Source organism: Gorilla gorilla, chromosome 18, assembly GCF_029281585.2.
Source record: "Gorilla gorilla gorilla isolate KB3781 chromosome 18, NHGRI_mGorGor1-v2.1_pri, whole genome shotgun sequence".
NCBI classification, from domain to species: Eukaryota; Metazoa; Chordata; class Mammalia; order Primates; family Hominidae; genus Gorilla; species Gorilla gorilla.
The window spans coordinates 99,946,594-99,963,877 of NC_073242.2; the positions used below are offsets into that span (position 1 = coordinate 99,946,594).

The 17,284-nt window shown below is 44.7% G+C and overlaps 1 protein-coding gene across 1 annotated transcript in view; it reads right to left on the bottom strand.

Moving 5' to 3' along the window:
• Window positions 1-17,284, bottom strand: part of COG4 (component of oligomeric golgi complex 4) — a 42,530-nt gene that overhangs the window by 16,169 nt on the left and 9,077 nt on the right. The window contains exons 5-11 of the mRNA XM_019012408.2: window positions 15,307-15,500; window positions 12,973-13,078; window positions 12,288-12,445; window positions 11,463-11,521; window positions 4,345-4,478; window positions 1,302-1,420; window positions 565-731 (exon numbers count right to left, since the gene is read on the bottom strand). Coding sequence (XP_018867953.1) covers window positions 565-731; window positions 1,302-1,420; window positions 4,345-4,478; window positions 11,463-11,521; window positions 12,288-12,445; window positions 12,973-13,078; window positions 15,307-15,500 — 937 coding nt within the window. The remainder of the gene's footprint in view (window positions 1-564; window positions 732-1,301; window positions 1,421-4,344; window positions 4,479-11,462; window positions 11,522-12,287; window positions 12,446-12,972; window positions 13,079-15,306; window positions 15,501-17,284) is intronic.

The following is a 17,284-nucleotide window of genomic DNA, read 5'->3' on the forward strand; positions in this document are numbered from 1 at the left end:
CTCTACTGTTTATGAGGCTTTTAGCCATCACCACTGCACTCCCAACAAAGCTGTGCGGCTTAGTGAACACAGTACCATGTAGGAGTTGAGAACAGGTTTTGAGTCACTCAGTTCTGGATTCCACCACTGACTCCTAAGTGGTGAATCTTTGACAAGGACGGAATCTCCCTAAAGCACAGTTTCTTCATCTGTAAAACAGAGCTAACAGTTCCTACTTCATAGGGTTGTTATTAGGACCTCAAAAGCGCAGGAGATTAGCATAGTGCTGGGCCTGTAGCAATGGTACCTATTGGTGGTATTATTCATCTGAACTGCCTGTTCTCTTTCCTACGTCTAAGGGCCCATAGCTCCTTCAGTCTAGTCCAGGGAACAGAAATTTGGCCCATGAGATATATGGCTGACCAACAGCTTCCTGGAGCCAAGGATACTATCTTAGGGATAGGAGCTCATGTCCTGTATAGAACTTAACTAGAATCATGAGGACAAAGGGCAGAAACAAACGGGCCTCAGGAATCAACAGGAAGGGCCTTTCTGCCTAGAAAGGAGAAAGGGAGTCAACTGTACCTGAAGTCAGACTCCAGCTCTGTGGTGGCGAGGTTGATCATGGCACAGAGACAGTCAATGCTGGAGCTGGACAGAGCCCGCCCAATGCACTTCTTAACAATGTAGAAGACATCATCCACCATGCTGGATGTCAACTGGCCCTTCTCATAGGTGTCCAGAGCCACAGCCTACCCAAAAGGCAAAGCCAACACTGAGGGTCCCAGTTGTGCATGTCATGTTCTAGATGATTCTGGGTACACTGGCCCTAGCTCTGCTCCCTTTTCTGTACCTTGTCCATGTTTCTCCCAACATGGCGTGTTCTGGTCATGGATTGGTGTGCATCCTCCTTGTCAAAATAGCTCACTTCCCTATTGATCACTAGGTGAACAAATTAAATATTTCGGGCCTTAGCCCTGCAGAGATCCATTACCTGGGGAGTGTAAGATATCTGCAGAGGCCCTACTTCCCTGAGGCTCCTTACCCACAAACCTTCAGGGAGGTAGGGAACAAGTGGGCTCCCTGAAGAGCTGAGCTGAGCTGTTCTTTTTTAATTCTTGGGAAGGAAGTCCTAGCTGGGTATACAAAGAACACAACGACTCCAAAGATGCTCTCTAAACATACAAAGTGGTACCACTCAATCTGCATGCAAGAGTATTCTCAAAGCAGGACCAAGAAATATGACATGCCTCAGCCATTTCCCTCAGCCTGGCTTCTTGGACCGGAAGCCCCATTTCCAAGAGATGCGTCCTATGTCCTACCTTATTGACAGTCTCCCTCATGAAGTACTCCTCCATGGTAACATATAAGCCAATTAGCTCCTGCATGGTACAGCTCAAAAGGCAGTTATTGAGGAGTTTGTCCAGACACTTCTGGTGCTCTAGGGGACAGCCAAGAAAGGAATACTCATTTTTTTTTCCCCAAGGGAAACAGAGCAACTTTTTTCATTTTTTCAGGTTCCTTTCTAGTCTTTCTTTGAAATATGTACATATTTTACATCGTTATAATCATGATACAGATAGCAATTTTGAATTCTGTTTTAAAAAAGTATATCATAAATATTTTCCATGTTTTCACCTACCTTATTTTTCATGACTATGTGGCATTTCATCAGGTGCATAATCTACATTTTAAAAACTACTTTTTTTATTTTTAACTATTTTTTTTTTTTGAGACGGAGTTTCACTCTTGTTGCCCAGGCTGGAGTGCAATGGCGCGATCTCGGCTCACCGCAACCCCTGCCTCCCAGGTTCAAACAATTCTCCTGCCTCAGCCTCCCGAGTAGCTGGGATTACAGGCATGCACCACCACACCCGGCAAATTTTGTATTTTTAGTAGAGACAGGGTTTCTCCATGTTGAGGTTGGTCTCGAACTCCTGACCTTAGGTGATCCGCCTGCCTCGGCCTCCCAAATTGCTGGGATTACAGGCGTGAGCCACCATGCCTGGCCTTATTTTTAACTTTTATGTTGTTTCATGTGAAATTGAGAAAATAACCACTCTATTTTTAGACACCTGGTTATTTCCAAATGTTTTGCCATTACTGGAGATAACAGAATATTACAATAATTGGAGATTATAGTGAATACTTTTGTATGAAAAACTTTTTACTCCTTTTCCATTATTCCCTTAGGATTAATTAATAGGAGTCAAAAGATGTAAGTTTCCATGGCAAAGATAAAAATATATTGGATATAGAATATTTCATTCTCTACACCAGTACTGTCCAGTAGAATTTCTGTGATAATGAAAATATTCTGGTCAGGTGTGGTGGCTCACACCTGTAATCCCAGCACTTTGGGAGGCTAAGGTGGGAGGATCGCTTGGGTCCAGGAGTTTTGAGACCAGCCTGGGCAACACAGCAATACTCTGTCTCTACAAAAAATATACAAACAACAAGAAAAAATATTCCGTATCTGTTATCTGATATAGTAGCCATTAGCCATGTTAGCGATTGAGCACTTGAAATGTGATGAACATAACTTAGGAACTGAATATTTTTATTTTTTTATTAAATTTTATTTTTCTCAGAATCCAGGTGAGAAAGATGAATTTAAAATTTTATTTAATTGTAATTAAATTTGGATTTGAATTTGAATTCATGAATGGCTACATATTGGGCAGCACAGCTCTGAATAGTGATAGTCATCATTATTGCTTTTCAGTCTTTTGGCTAAGATCAAGTGATAGTCATCACTGACATTGACAAGCGAACTCCAAATGAGCACACAATTTCCTTTATACACTGATTCTGTAACGCCCCTGCCACATATTATTGGCACAAGCCATGCAGAATGCCACAGATGCTGGGTGGGTCTCAAGTCCCAGCCCAAAGAACCCTGCATATATTTGCCCAGCAGGATTTTTTTTTTTTTTAAATTTTTTTCTTTAATTCTTACTTTAGTAGCCAGCAGGAATTAAATGGTCATCTTAAAAACCTAGCGAGTCAATCTGTAAATGAAATTGGACTCTGGCATACCTTTTAAACAATTTATTTATTTATTTATTTATTTATTTTTGAGACAGAGTCTCGCTTGTCGCCCAGGCTGGAGTGCAGTGGCGCGATCTTGGCTCACTGCAAGCTCCGCCTCCCGGGTTCACGCCATTCTCCTGCCTCAGCCTCCAGAGTAGCTGGGACTGCAGGCACCCGCCACCACGCCCGGCTAATTTTTTTGTATTTTTAGTAGAGACGGAGTTTCACCACGTTAGCCAGGACGGTCTTGATCTCCTGACCTTGTGATCCGCCCGCCTCGGCCTCCCAAAGTGCTGGGATTACAGGCGTGAGCCACCGCGCCCAACCTAAAAATTTTTTTAAATGTTTATCTTTTATTATTTAATTTAATTTAATTTAATTTTTTAGAGATGGGGTTTCACTATGTTGACCAGCCTGGTCTCAAACTCCTGGGCTCAAGCATCCTTCCTCCTCGGCCTCCCAAAGTTTTGGGATTATGTGTGAGCCACCATACCCAGTCAAAATTTTTATCTTTTAATATAGTGACAGGATCTTGTCATGTTGCCCAGGCTGGTCTTGAACTCTTGAGCTCAAGCGATTCTCCTGCCTCAGCCTCCCAAAGTGTTGGGATTACAGGTATGAGCCACTGCACCCAGCCCCCTTTCTTATCAATGTCAATTATTCCTTGAAAAATTGTGACTGGGGGAACTGGGAGACTGAGAAGGATGAGAGGATTCCTGTACATTATATACTCTTTTTTTTTTTTTTTTTTTGAGACAGAGTCTGGCTCTGTCACCCAGGCTGGAATGCAGTGGCGCGATCTTGGCCCTATGCCCCCCAGGGTTCAAGCAATTCTCCCATCTCAACCTCCCGAGTAGCTGGGACTACAGGTGCATTGCACCACGCTCAGCTAATTTTTGTATTTTTAATAGAGATGGGGTTTCACCATATTGGTCAGGCTGGTCTCGAACTCCTGACCTCCGGTAATCCACCCGCCTCAGTCTCCCAAAGTGCTGGGATTACAGATGTGAGCCACCGTACCTGGCCTATGTACTCTTTAAAAAAAAAAAAAAAAAAAAAAGAACACTTCATTGAAGTATAATTTATATCCCATAAAATTTAAAACAGGGCACCAGTGTCCTCATCTGTAAAGTGATTAGATGGCCTCAAAGATCTAGTCCAATTCTAAAATCCAGTAAATTTAGATTTCTTCCTGGGAGTCAATTTGCCTACAGACCACCAGGGGCTAATAAGTTCCAATTGTTTCCTTAATAAGAGATTTGTGGCTTAACTATTAAGAAACACTGCCAATTATATCTCAACCCTCCCCAAAAATATGGGAAACATTTTTACCTTGCTTTACTTCCTCTGAGGCCATGGAGTCTCCCACCTCAAAATCAGAGCTAATCCTCTTCTTGAGGAAGCGTAAGTATAGCTCACTGCGGGCATTCATCAGGGTGACCTCAGTCAGGATGGGGTCCAGTTCTCTGAGACACATGGAGCAGAAGGAACAGGACGACAATGGATTACCTTAGACACAAGAGCTACAGGGCAAAGAGAGTCCCAAATTCCCCCTCCCCACTGGGCCCATAAGGAACAGCTCTGCCAGATGGCCCTCCTAGCTCTTCTGGCCCAATTAGAATCAGAGATAGCTGTCAATCACATTTTCCATTTACCTGCTTCACCTAAATCATTCACTCCCTAAAATTCTGCCAGACCTAAATAAAAGTTTGGGAGATGTGTCTTCTTTTCTTTACTTTTTTTTTGAGATGGAGTCTTGCTCTGTTGCCCAGGCTGGAGTGCAGTGGCTCGATCTCAGCTCCCTGCAAGCTCCGCCTCCTGGGTTCACGCCATTTCTCCTGCCTCAGCCTCCTGAGTAGCTGGGACTACAGGTGCCCACCACCATGCCCGGCTAATTTTTTGTATTTTTAGTAGAGACGGGGTTTCACTGTATTAGCGAGGATGGTCTCGATCTCCTGACCTCGTGATCCGCCCGCCTCAACCTCCCAAAGTGCTGGAATTACAGATGTGAGCCACTGCGCCCGGCCTATTTTCTCTTCTTTTTGAGACAGAGTCTTGCTCTGTTACCCAGGCTGGAGTGCAGTGGTGCAATCTTGGCTCACTGCAACCTCCGCCTCTAGGTTGAAGTGAGTCTCATGCCTTGGCCATATGAGTAGCTGGGATTACAGGAGTGTGTCAACCCAACTGGCAGATTTTTTTTTTTTTCTTCATATTTTTGTATCTTTAGTAGAAATGGGATTTTGCCATGTTGGCTAGGCCAGTCTCGAACTCCTGGCCTCAAGTGATCCTCCTGCCTTGGCCTCTTGAAGTGCTGGGATTATAGGCATGAGCTACAGTGCCTGGCCTCATTTGTGGTTTGAATAAAGATTACCTATGACCAGGCGTGGTGGCTCACGCCTGTAATCCCAGCACTTTGGGAGGCTGAGGCGGGCGGATCATGAGGTCAAGAGATCGAGACCATCCCGGCCAACATGGTGAAACCCCATTTCTACTAAAAATACAAAAATTAGCTGGGTGTGGTGGCGCATGCCTGTAGTCCCAGCTACTCGGGAGGCCGAGGCAGGAGAATCGCTTGAACCCGGGAGGCGGAGGTTGCAGTGAGCCAAGATCGCGCCACTGCACTCCAGCCTGGAGACAGAGCAAGACTCCGTCTCAAAAAAAAAAAAAAGAGGCCGGGCACGGTGGCTCACGCCTGTAATCCCAGCACTTTGGGAGGCTGAGGTGGGCAGATCACCTGAAGTTGGGAGTTCGAGACCAGCCTAACCTAACCAAAACATGGAGAAACCCCGTCTCCACTAAAAATACAAAATTAGCCAGGCGTGGTGGCACATGCCTGTGATCCCAGCTACTAGGGAGGCTGAGGCGGAAGAGTCGCTTGAACCCGGGAGGCGGAGGTTGCAGTGAGCTGAGATCACGCCATTGCACTCCAGCCTGGGCAACAAGAGTGAAACTCCGTCTTAAAAAAAAAAAAAAAAAATTATCAGTGTCTCATGTGAAAGAAAACTCTCCAATCTCTAATTTAGCCCTGGCAGGATGTTAGGAAATACCATTAAACTGCCCTACACCCATTCATTTATCCTGATGAATAGCCAAAATAAGCTTGAAAAATACAAAGTTGGAGGAATCCCACTTTCTAATTTCAAAACTAACTACAAAGCCACAGCAATCAAGACTATGTGGTACTGGCATATGAATAGATATATGGATTAATGGAACAGAACTGTGAGTCCAGATGGTTGACTGATTTTCAGTGAGCGCTAGGACAATTCAATAAACAACGAAGGGTCTTTTCAGCAAATTGTGCTAGGACAACTGAGATCCACATGAAAAAGAATCAAGTTGAACCCCTACCTCACATAATATAAAAAAATTAACTTCCTTTGCACACTGAAGTCCAAGAGGTCTTTTCTTTCTTTCTTTTTTTGTTTTGAGATAGGGTCACTGTCTGTCTCCCAGGCTGGAGTACAGTGGCACAATCACAGCTCACTGCAGGCTCAGCTTCCCTGGGATCAGGCAATCCTCCCACCTCAGCCTCCCAAGTAGCTGGGATTATAGACATGTGCCACCATGTCAGGCTAATTTTTGTATTTTTGGTAAAGACGGGGTTTCCCCATGTTGTCCAGGCTGGTCTCAAACTCCTGGGCTCGTGATCTGCCCACCTCTGCCTCCCAAGGTGCTGGGGCTACAGGTGTGAGCCACCTTGGCACCTGACCCCAAGACATCTTTACAAACATAAATCTGGTCATATCATATAGTTTCCATACCTCTCAGAACACAAGACTCTGAACAGCGTGACTCTAATGATCTCTCCATATCCACCATTTCAGGCTCTCCTCTACTCTTTGAACTTCAGCTACACTGGCCTTCTTTCAGTTTTTAAAATACACATGACCTTTGCACATGCTTTCCTTGCTCTATCTGGAATACTCCTCACATCTTAACTCCTACTTACTCTTAAGGTCTCAGATCTAAGGTCATTTCCTCAGGAATTATTTCTTCAACTTTCCCATACTAGGCTACATCTGTTTATGACATGCTGTCCTGCACCCTACACTCAGTATATCACAGTGGCTGACAGCATCCACTCTAGAGTCAGACTGCTTGGATTCCATTTCTCACAGCCATTTTCTAGCTGCATGACCTTGGGCAAGTCATCTGACCTCTCCAGCCTTCAGTTTCTTCCTCTGGAAAATGTTTATGGATTAAATCAGTGATTTTCTACTGAGGGTGATTTTATTCCCAGCTCCCCCATTCCCCTACCCATACCCCCCTGGAGTATTTTAGCATCTAGTGGATAGAGGCCAGGGATGCTGCTAACCATCTTACAATGCGTAGAACAGTCCCCACCTAACAAAAAATTATCCAGTCAAGGCTGGGTGCAGTCGTTCACGACTGTAATCCCACTACTTTGGGAGGCTGAGGCGGGCAGATCACCTGAGGTTAGGAGTTCAAGACCTGCCTAGACAACACGGTGAAACCCCCTCTCTACTAAAAATATAAAAATTAGCCAGACATAGTGGTGAGTGCCTGTAAGCTCAGCTACTCAGGAGGCAGAGGCACAAGAACTGCTTGATCCTGGGAGGCGGAGATTGCAGTGAGCCGAAATTGAGCCACTGCACTCCAGCCTGGGTGACGGAGTGAGTGAGATTCTATTTAAAAAAAAAAAAAAAAAAAAGAGGCCGGGCACGATGGCTCACTCCTGTAATCCCAGCACTTTGGGAGGCTGAGGCGGGTGGATCACAAGGTCAGGAGTTTGAGACCAGCCTGGCCAAGATGGTGAAACCCCATCTCTACTAAAAATACAAAAATTAGCCAGGCACACTGGTGGGGCGCCTGTAATCCCAGCTACTTGGGAGGTTGAGGCAGGAGAATTGCTTGAACCCGGGAGGCGTAGGTTGCAGTGAGCTGAGATCATGCCACTGTACTCTAGCCTGGGTGACAGAGAAAGACTGTCTCAAAAAAAAAAAAAAAAAACCCAGTCAAAATGCCGTTAGTGCAGAAGTTAAGAAACCTTGGATTAAATGATTTAATATTTGTTAAGTGTTCAGAATAGTGTCTGGCATACAGTTGACATTACATATGTGTTAGCTATTGCTATTATCTACTTTATAGACCATAGATGCCATGAAGAAAAAATTATGTTTGCTTGCTCACTTTGCTTGTTGCCATATCAAGGACTAGTATCTGGCACATGTGTACTCAGTAAAACTTTGATTGAATGAATATATTTTATGTTTGGATTTTCTTCTTTTTTTTTTTTTTTGAGACAGAGTCTCGCTCTGTCACCCAGGCTGGAGTGCAGTGGCACGATCTTGGCTCACTGCAACCTCCACCTCCCGGGTTCATGCCATTCTCCTGCCTCAGCCTCCCAAGTACTGGGACTACAGGCATCCGCCAACACGCCCAGCTAATTTTTTGTATTTTTTTTTTTTAGTAGAGACAGGGTTTCACCGTGTTAGCCAGGATGGTCTTGATTTCCTGACCTCATGATCCACCCGCCTTGGCCTCCCAAAGTGCTAGGATTACAGGTGTGAGCCACCGCGCCCACTGGATTTTCTTCTAAGAAGCACATGTTATTTTTATTGTAAAAAAGCAGGCTGGGTGCGGTGGCTCACACCTGTAATCCCAGCACTTTGGGAGGCTGAAGGCGGGCAGATCATGAGGTCAGGAGATCGAGACCATCCTGGCTAACACGGTGAAACCCCGTCTCTACTAAAAATACAAAAAATTAGCCGGGCATGGTGGCGGGCACCTATAGTCCCGGCTACTCAGGAGGCTGAGGCAGGAGAATGGCATGAACCCGGGAGGTGGAGCTTGCAGTGAGCCGAGATAGCGCCACTGCACTTCAGCCTGGGCGAAAGAGTGAGACTCTGTCTCAAAAAAAGAAAATAAATAAAATAAATAAAAGTTTGGCTGGATTACAGGGGCTCATGCCTGTAATTCCAGTGCTTTGGGAGGCTGAGGCAGGGGGAATCACTTGAGATCTGGGGTTCAAGACCATCCTGGGCAACATAGCAAGCCCTCATCTCTACCAAAAATTAAAAAATTGGCCGGGTACGGTGGCTCATGCCTGTAATTCCAGCACTTTGGGAGGCCGAGGTGGGTGGATCACCTGAGGTCAGGAGTTTGAGACCAGCCTGGCCAACATGGCAAAACCTCATCTCAGCCGGGTGCGGTGGCTCATGCCTGTAATCCCAGCATTTTGGGAGGCTGAGGTGGGTGGATCATGAGGGTCAGGAGATCGAGACCGTCCTGGCTAACACGGTAAAACCCTGTCTCTACTAAAAATACAAAAAAAAAAAAATTAGCTGGGCATGGTGGTGGGCGACTGTAGTCCCAGCTACATGGGAGGCTGAGGCAGGAGAATGGCGTGAATCCAGGAGGCGGAGCTTGCAGGGAGCCGAGATCATGCCACTGCACTCCAGCCTGGGTGACAGAGCGAGACTCCGTCTAAATAAAAAAAAAAAAAAACCTCATCTCTACTAAAAATACAAAAAAATTAACCGGGCGTGGTGGCACCTGCCTACAGTCCCAGCTACTTGGGAGGCTGAGGCAGGAGAATTGCTAAACCTGGCAGGTGGAGGTTTTGGTGAGTCGATATCACACCATGCCACTGCACTCCAGCCTGGGCAACAGAGCGAGACTGCCTCAAAAAAAAAAAAAAAAAAAAAAACATTTAGCTGGGAGTGGTGACTGTAATCCTAGCTAGTCAGGAGTTACTCGGGAGGCTGAGGCTGGAGGATCGCCTGAGTCCACGAGTTGGTGGTTACAGTGTGCTGTGATTGTGTCACTGTACCACTTCACTCCAGCCTGGGAAACAGAGACCCTGTTTCTAATTAAAAAAAAAAAGTAAAAGTTTAAAATTTTAGGATAGTAGTTACCTTTGTGGGAAGGGAAGAGGAGAGTCACTCTGGGGGCTTCAAAAGTGTAGTCATGCTACATAAGAACATTTTGGTCAAAAATGAACTGCTGGGCTGGGCATGGTGGCTCATGCCTGTAATTCCATCACTTTGGGAAGACTTTGGGAGGTGAGAGGATCACTTGAGCCCAGGAGTTCGAGACCAGCCTAGGCAACATGGCAAAACCTCGTCTCTACAAAAAATACAAAAATTAGCCCAGCATGGTGGTGTACAATATATGTACACCAGCTACTGATATGTGTCCCAGCTACTCGGGAGGCCGAGGTGGGAGGATTGCTTGAGCCCAGAAGGTTAAGGCTGCAGTGAGCCAGGATCATACCACCGTACTGCAGTCTGGCCTGGGCAACAAAACAAGACCCTATCTCAAAAAAACAAAAAAACCCCAAAACAACAACAACAAAAACTGTATCGGTATACACAAGAGTGTTCCCATAATATTATACCTTTTCTATGTTTCTATGGTACAGTACATAATACTGTACCTCTTCTATGTTTAGATATGTTTAGATATACAAGTACTTACCATCATGTTATAATTGTCTATGGTATTCAGTATAGTAATATGCCATACAGGTTTATACCCTAGGAGCAATAGTTTGTATCATATAGCCTAGGTGTGTAGTAGGCTAAGTACACCCTACGATGTTGACACAATGGAAATCGTCTAATGATGTATTTCTCAGAATGTACTCCAGTTGTTGGCAGGGTATGGTGGCTCATGCCTATAATCTCAGCATTTTGGGAGGCCGAGGTGGGCCGATCACTTAAGGTCAGGAGTTCGAGACTAACCTGGCCATCATGGCAAAACCCTGTCTCTACTAAAATTATAAAAAATTAGCTGTGAATGGTGGTGCACGCCTGTAGTTCCAGCTACTTGGGAGGCTGAGGGAGGAGAATCGCTTGAGCCTGGGAGGCAGGGGCTGTAGTGAGCTAAGATCATGCTACTGCACTCCAGCGTGGGTGACAGAGTGAGACTCTGTCTCAAAAAAAAAAAAAAGAAGTATTCCAGTCATTAAATGACACGTGATTGTACTGATTATAATTTATTATTTATTTATTTTTTGAGACAGAGTCTCGCTCTGTAACCCAGGCTGGAGTGCAGTGGTGCAATCTTGGCTCACTGCAACCTCTGCCTCCTGGGTTGAAGTGATTCTCCTGCCTCAGCCTCCCGAGTAGCTGGGACTACAGGCGCGCACCACCATGCCCAGCTAATTTTTGTATTTTTAGTAGAGATGGGGTTTCACCATATTGGCCAGGCTGGTCTCGAACTCCCGACCTTGTGATCCGCCTGCCTTGGTCTCCCAAAGTGCTGGGATTACAGGCGTGAGCCACCGCGCCCAGCTGATTATGATTGATTACACAATTTATTTATATATACTTTTGTTCATATGATACATTGCACTGAAAAATAAGAGTAATTGATAAAATATTTTAAAAACGTAGACCACATTGTAACAGAGCAGTCTGAATTATATTACATGATTACCAATTCAAACTCCTGTGGGCTGAAGAAGAGAGAAGGATTATTACCTTGGTTCGATTTTTTCTGTTGTAGAATTTCTCATCAAGTTGTTCTGAACATGCCGGAACTGCAACATACCACAGGAATGAGAATATTCTTCCCCACCCCCACATCTATTGGCCTCTTGCTGGTCACTCCAAACTTTTGGCATACAAGAACATTTAGATTTAGTTTGCTTACCAGGTTTACCTTCCCTTCAAGCCAGCAGTGGGCTTTCAGGATGACAGGCCAAAGATTTGTTTTTGGGTTGGATGCTAATAATACTCACCTCTATTACTGTGCTTAAAAGTCATGCTAATGGTGTTCCAATAGACTACTGTTTATAGTCTCCTAGTCTGGAGTTCTAGAAATACAATTGTATGAGGCCACTCCTATTTCTATGTCGTACTTTTACTTTCTCTGCTCAAAAGAAGGAAAAAATAAAGTTCTGAAAAAGCAAACATCATCTTTAACATCTTAGGAATGAAGGGGAAATTGGAGACAATTACTTGGACACTTAATAGGACCTCAAGAAATAGAATTGTCATTATATCATCAGAGGGCACTGTTGCACATTTTGTGATAGAGAACTGGTCTACTACTTCTGCTGTGTTCTTTTCAGGAAGCTCTTTTTATTTCCGTTTTGGTCTTGAACTGAGGCCATCATCATCTCGACAACACCTCAAGTCCAAAGTAAGCTGGCAATGGGCAAGATGCAGGCCAGTGTGCGCTTAGCATTTATTTTTCTCCTGTCTGCACCTTTTTTTTCACTTTTTCAAACCCTACAATTTATTCTACTTAGTGTTCCTCGCTAAAGCTGCTACCAAACCCCACCTGTAGCTTCCCCTGCTCACCCGCTGGTGGTAGTCCCTTTGCTTGATGAACTTGTCTACCACCTTCTCCACCTGTCTGTCACATTCCACCTGCAGATATTTGATCAGGGTATAGAGTCTCCCTGGCCCATAATAGGTCTCCACTATTGGCTGGTGGGTCTCCACAATGCGGGCAATCCCTAGAAGGGAGGAAGCAATAGGGTTATATTCCAAGTATTCTTCCTACAAAATAAACTTGCTCCCATCCAGGACTAACCGAAGGTGTAGCTCAATCCTTTTGGCTGCTTCACTTTCTAAAATGAACACAAATAGGCCTAGTCAATGCTAGGGGTTGCTAGGCAAATATGTTAAATATGCACAGTGCTTGGTACACCAGCAGGCATTTGGTAAGTTACATTGATACTGTTTTCTACAGCAGCATCTTTGGAAATCAACATCACTCGCTTTCCAGTAATTTATTTTAGGGTTAAATTTATTCTTACAGAGTTTGGGGTTTGAGGGTTAGGCAGGATCAAAACACTGGAGAGACTCTAATCTTTGCTAATCAGGCACTGAATCTGGAAGTTATTTAGTTCTCCAATCAATTAATACACAATAAACTACATGATTAAATTAAAGTCATCAGGCTAGAAGGGTGAGAAGAAAGGCTAGGATGCAGGTGTCATATACAGTCTCCAGTCACTCTAGAGGGGAGAAAGAGGCTCACCTTCAAACAGAAGAGTAAGGGTATCTGCAAAGATGACTGCAGCTCTCCGATCACTCATGTCTGTCCCCAGCACCATGAGCAGATTCTCCTCAGCTTTACTGGCCACCTAAAAAAGGAGAAAACCCACACACATTCCTCAGAAAGGTCACCCTCACACCAGGTATATCTCAGTTTTCCAAAAATCCTCCCATTGGCTTTCTTTTTTTTCACATTTCCCTTGATGTCTGGAAGCCCAGGCAGCACAGAGGAAACTCCCTTGAGGGACAGTCTGAGCCTCAGGCAGAACAAGGAACGTGAGCATGGTGTAGCTCCTCTTCCATTATTTTCTTCTCTTGGAAAATATGGACTGCCATTAGCCAAGGGAGAGAGTCCCCAGTTTCAACAATCTTCTCAAAGGGTAACTTTCTATTATTTTTTAAAATAAGACAGAAACCCACTCTGTTGCCCAGGCTGGAGTACAAGGGAGCCACAGTCATAGTTCACTGTGGCCTTGAACTCCTGGACTCAAGTGACCCTCTCACCTCAGCCTCCTGAGTAGCTGGAACTATAGGCGAGAGCCACCATGCCCGGCTAATTTTTTAAAAATTTCTGTAGAGATGGGGTCCTGCTATGTTGCCCAGACTGGTCTGGAACTCCTGGCCTCAAGTAATCCTCTTGTCTCAGCATCCCAAAGTGTTGGAATTACAGGCGTCAGCCATTATGCCTGGCATGTTATCATTAACAGTGCTTTCTCAAGCACGACAAAACCTGGGTACTGCAGAAGGGACTTTTACTGGATTAAAGGTAGAAGCCATTTCTAGGTCCCAGATGGCAAAGTATACTGATAAAAAAAGTACCATAGAGCAGGTTTTCTTTCTTTTTTTTTTTTTTTTTGAAATGGAATTTCGCTGGTCGCCCAGGCTGGAGTGCAATGGCACAATCTCGGCTCACTGCAACCTCTGCCTCCCCGGCTCAAGCGATTCTCCTGTCTCAGCTTCCCGAGTGGTTGGGCTTACAGGCACCCGCCAACATGCCCGGCTAATTTTTGTATTTTTTAGTAGACACAGGGTTTCACCATGTTGGCCAGGCTGGTCCTGAACTTCTGATCTGAGGTGATCCACCCGCCTCAGCCTCCCAAAGTGCTGGGATTACAGGCATGAGTCACCGCGCCTGGCCTGTATTTTGTTTTTAATTAACTTTTTAGAATGAGTAAAATGCACACTTAAACATTCCAAAGGAACAAAAGAATATTCAGTGAAAAGTGGTTCTTCTTCTAACCTGTGTCTCTTAATTTCCCAATTTTCTTCAGAGGTGACCATTGTTAACCCTTCCAAAAGAAATCCTCTGCTTATACAAATATATCTTGATTGCTAACTCCCTCATTTTAAACAGGAATGACAACATATTGTTTTGTGCCCTGTTTAACAAACCACGTTACAGAATAAAATATGTCAGCACTTAGGGAACGGTATCATTTTTCTTAACGGCATAATAATGGTCTGATAATTTTTTTGTGGGAGGGGAGTGACACACACAGACATATAGCTAAAAAACGGCCAGGTGGGGTGGTAGTCCCAGGACTTTGGGAGGCTGAGGTGGGAGGACTGCTTGAGGCCAGGAGTTCGAGACCAGCCTGGGTAACACAGTGAGACCGTTTCTATAAAAAAAAAAAAAAAAAAATTGCAACGCATGGTGGCATGTGCCTGCAGTCTCAACTGCTTGGGAAGCTGAGGCAGGAGGATTGCTTGAGCTTTAAAAGAGTGATTCAGGCTGGGCGTGGTTGCTCACACCTGTAATCCCAGAACTTTGGGAGGCCGAGGTGGGCGGATCACCTGACGTTGGGAGTTCGAGACTAGCCTGACCAACATGGAGAAACCCAGTCTCTACTAAAAATACAAAATTAGCTGGGCGTGGTAGCACATGCCTGTAATCCCAGCTACTCGGGAGGCTGAGGCAGGAGAATAGCTTGAACCAGGGAGGTGGAGGTTGCAGTGAGCTGACATCATGCCATTGCACTCCAGCCTGAGCAACAAGAGTGAAACTCCATCTCAAAAAAAAAAAAGACTGATTAAACTTGTCAGAGAACTTGCATTTTAATTTCATATGCTTTCGCCTGGTCTGTTGGAAATGAATGTGCACTGGCAGATGTCTTGGCCATGCCTGGTACACAGTAGGCTAGCAACAGGTGTGTTGAATGAACACATGCATCCAGTCCTGCACGGCTACACAGCAAGGGCAGGAAGGGGAGTCATATCCAGAAGAGAGAAAGTATCCATAGAAACTGGATCCACCCAGTGCCCCAATCTGCAGGCAGACAGCCACACAATTATCCTGCCAAGCAATCAGGGTCCATACCTGCTTGCAAAGGTACTCTGAGAACTTTCTTAATCCCTCCTCATGCAAACCCAGCAGTGGGAAGATCTTGAAGAAGCGCTCCACCTGGGGCAGATCACCTTCCTTGGTGGCAATGGCAAACTTCTCTGCCACAATGGCTTTGAGACGTTGCTCAGCTTCCTGCAGCAATTTCAGGTTGGCATCAATCATGCTCCCTGCTCAACAGGGAGAAAATGAAAATTCAAGTAAAGAATAGTACTGTGGCAGGTCCATGCCACTTTGTGTAATACTATTCATCCAGCAAATATGTATTAAGCACTTACTATGTGCAAGATGCTGTGCTAGTAATATGCATGATTACAAGATGAATCAGCCCTGATCCTACCATCACAGAAGTTAGGATCAGGTAGAAGAGATAGTTTGTGCACAAATCAAGATGATGAAATACAGTACATGATGTGTCATAAGAAAGGTGCCGAAGTCCGGGCACGGTGGCTCATGCCTGTAATCCCAGCACTTTGGGAGGCCGAGATGGCTGAATCACGAGGTCAAGGGATTGAGACCATCCTGGCCAACATGGTGAAACCCTGTCTCTACTAAAAATAGAAAAATTAGCTGGGCATGGTGGCGTGCGCCTGTAGTCCCAGTTACTCAGGAGGCTGAGGCAGAAGAATCCCTTGAACCTGGGAGGCAGAGGTTGCAGTGAGCCAAGATCATGCCACTGCACTCCAGCCTGGCAAAAGAGTGAGACTCCGTCTCAAAATAAAGAAAGGTGTCAAAAAGTCACATTTCTGGTTGAAGTAATCAGAAAAGGCTTCCTAGAGAAGGTGACATCCCACCTCTCAAAGATGGGCAGGATTCTGATACCTGCACAGGAGAACAAACATTCCAGGCAAAGGGAATGAAATACATGAATAGAAGCAGAAAGATGAAAAGAATATTTGCAGGGTATTCCAAGTAGCATATTCCTTGGCATATGGAGGAGCTTGAGAAATACTTGCACAATTAGTGGATGCATAAGTGAATAACATTAAACAAGTCTAGAAAGACAGAGTGTGTAAAGATCATGGAAGATCTAAAATATCAGGCTAAGAATTTCATTTTATGAGTAGGCAATATGGTCAAGTGCAAAGAACCCGCTGGCCAGAGAATCAGTAGATCTGGATTCAGTTTCCTTTTCCATAAAATGGGAATACAGTAGTCTCTTCTTATCTGTAGGGGATCCATTCCAAGACCATTATGGATGTCTGAAACCATCGACAGTACTGAACCTTAAATATACTATGTTTTTTCCTATACATACATACCTACGATAAAGTTTAATTTGTAAATTAGACATAGTAAGAGATTAACAATAATATATAATAAGATATAACAACATACCATAATAAAGTTATGCAAATGTGGCCTCTCTTAAAATATCTTACTGTACTGTACTTACCCTTCTTGTGATGAAGGGACAGACAGGGTGGTACAAGATTTTATCACACTACTTAGAACAGCAAGCAATTTAAAACTAGTAAGATGTTTATTTCTGGAATTTTTCCTTAATATTTTTGGACTAAGGTTGACCATGAATAACTGAAGCTGCAGGTAACTGAAATGGCAGAAAGTGAAACCACACATAGGGGAGACTGCTTTAACAAAGCCTGCCCCAGGATGGTACAGGACCTACGTATGGCCTATTACCAGACAAGAAAACTTCCTGGCTGGGCGCAGTAGCTTACACCTGTAATCCCAGTACTTTGGGAGGCCAAGGCGGGCAGATCACCAGAGATCAGGAGTTCAAGACCACTCTGTCCACATGGTGAAACCCCATCTCTACTAAAAATACAAAAAACATTAGCGAGGTGTGGTGGTGTGCACCTGTAGTCCCAGCTACTCAGGAGGCTGAGGCAGAAGAATCGCTTGAACCCAGAAGGCGGAGGTTGCAGTAAGCCAAGATCGCGCCACTGCACCCTATCCTGACAAGAGCAAGACTCCGTCTCAAAAAAAAGAA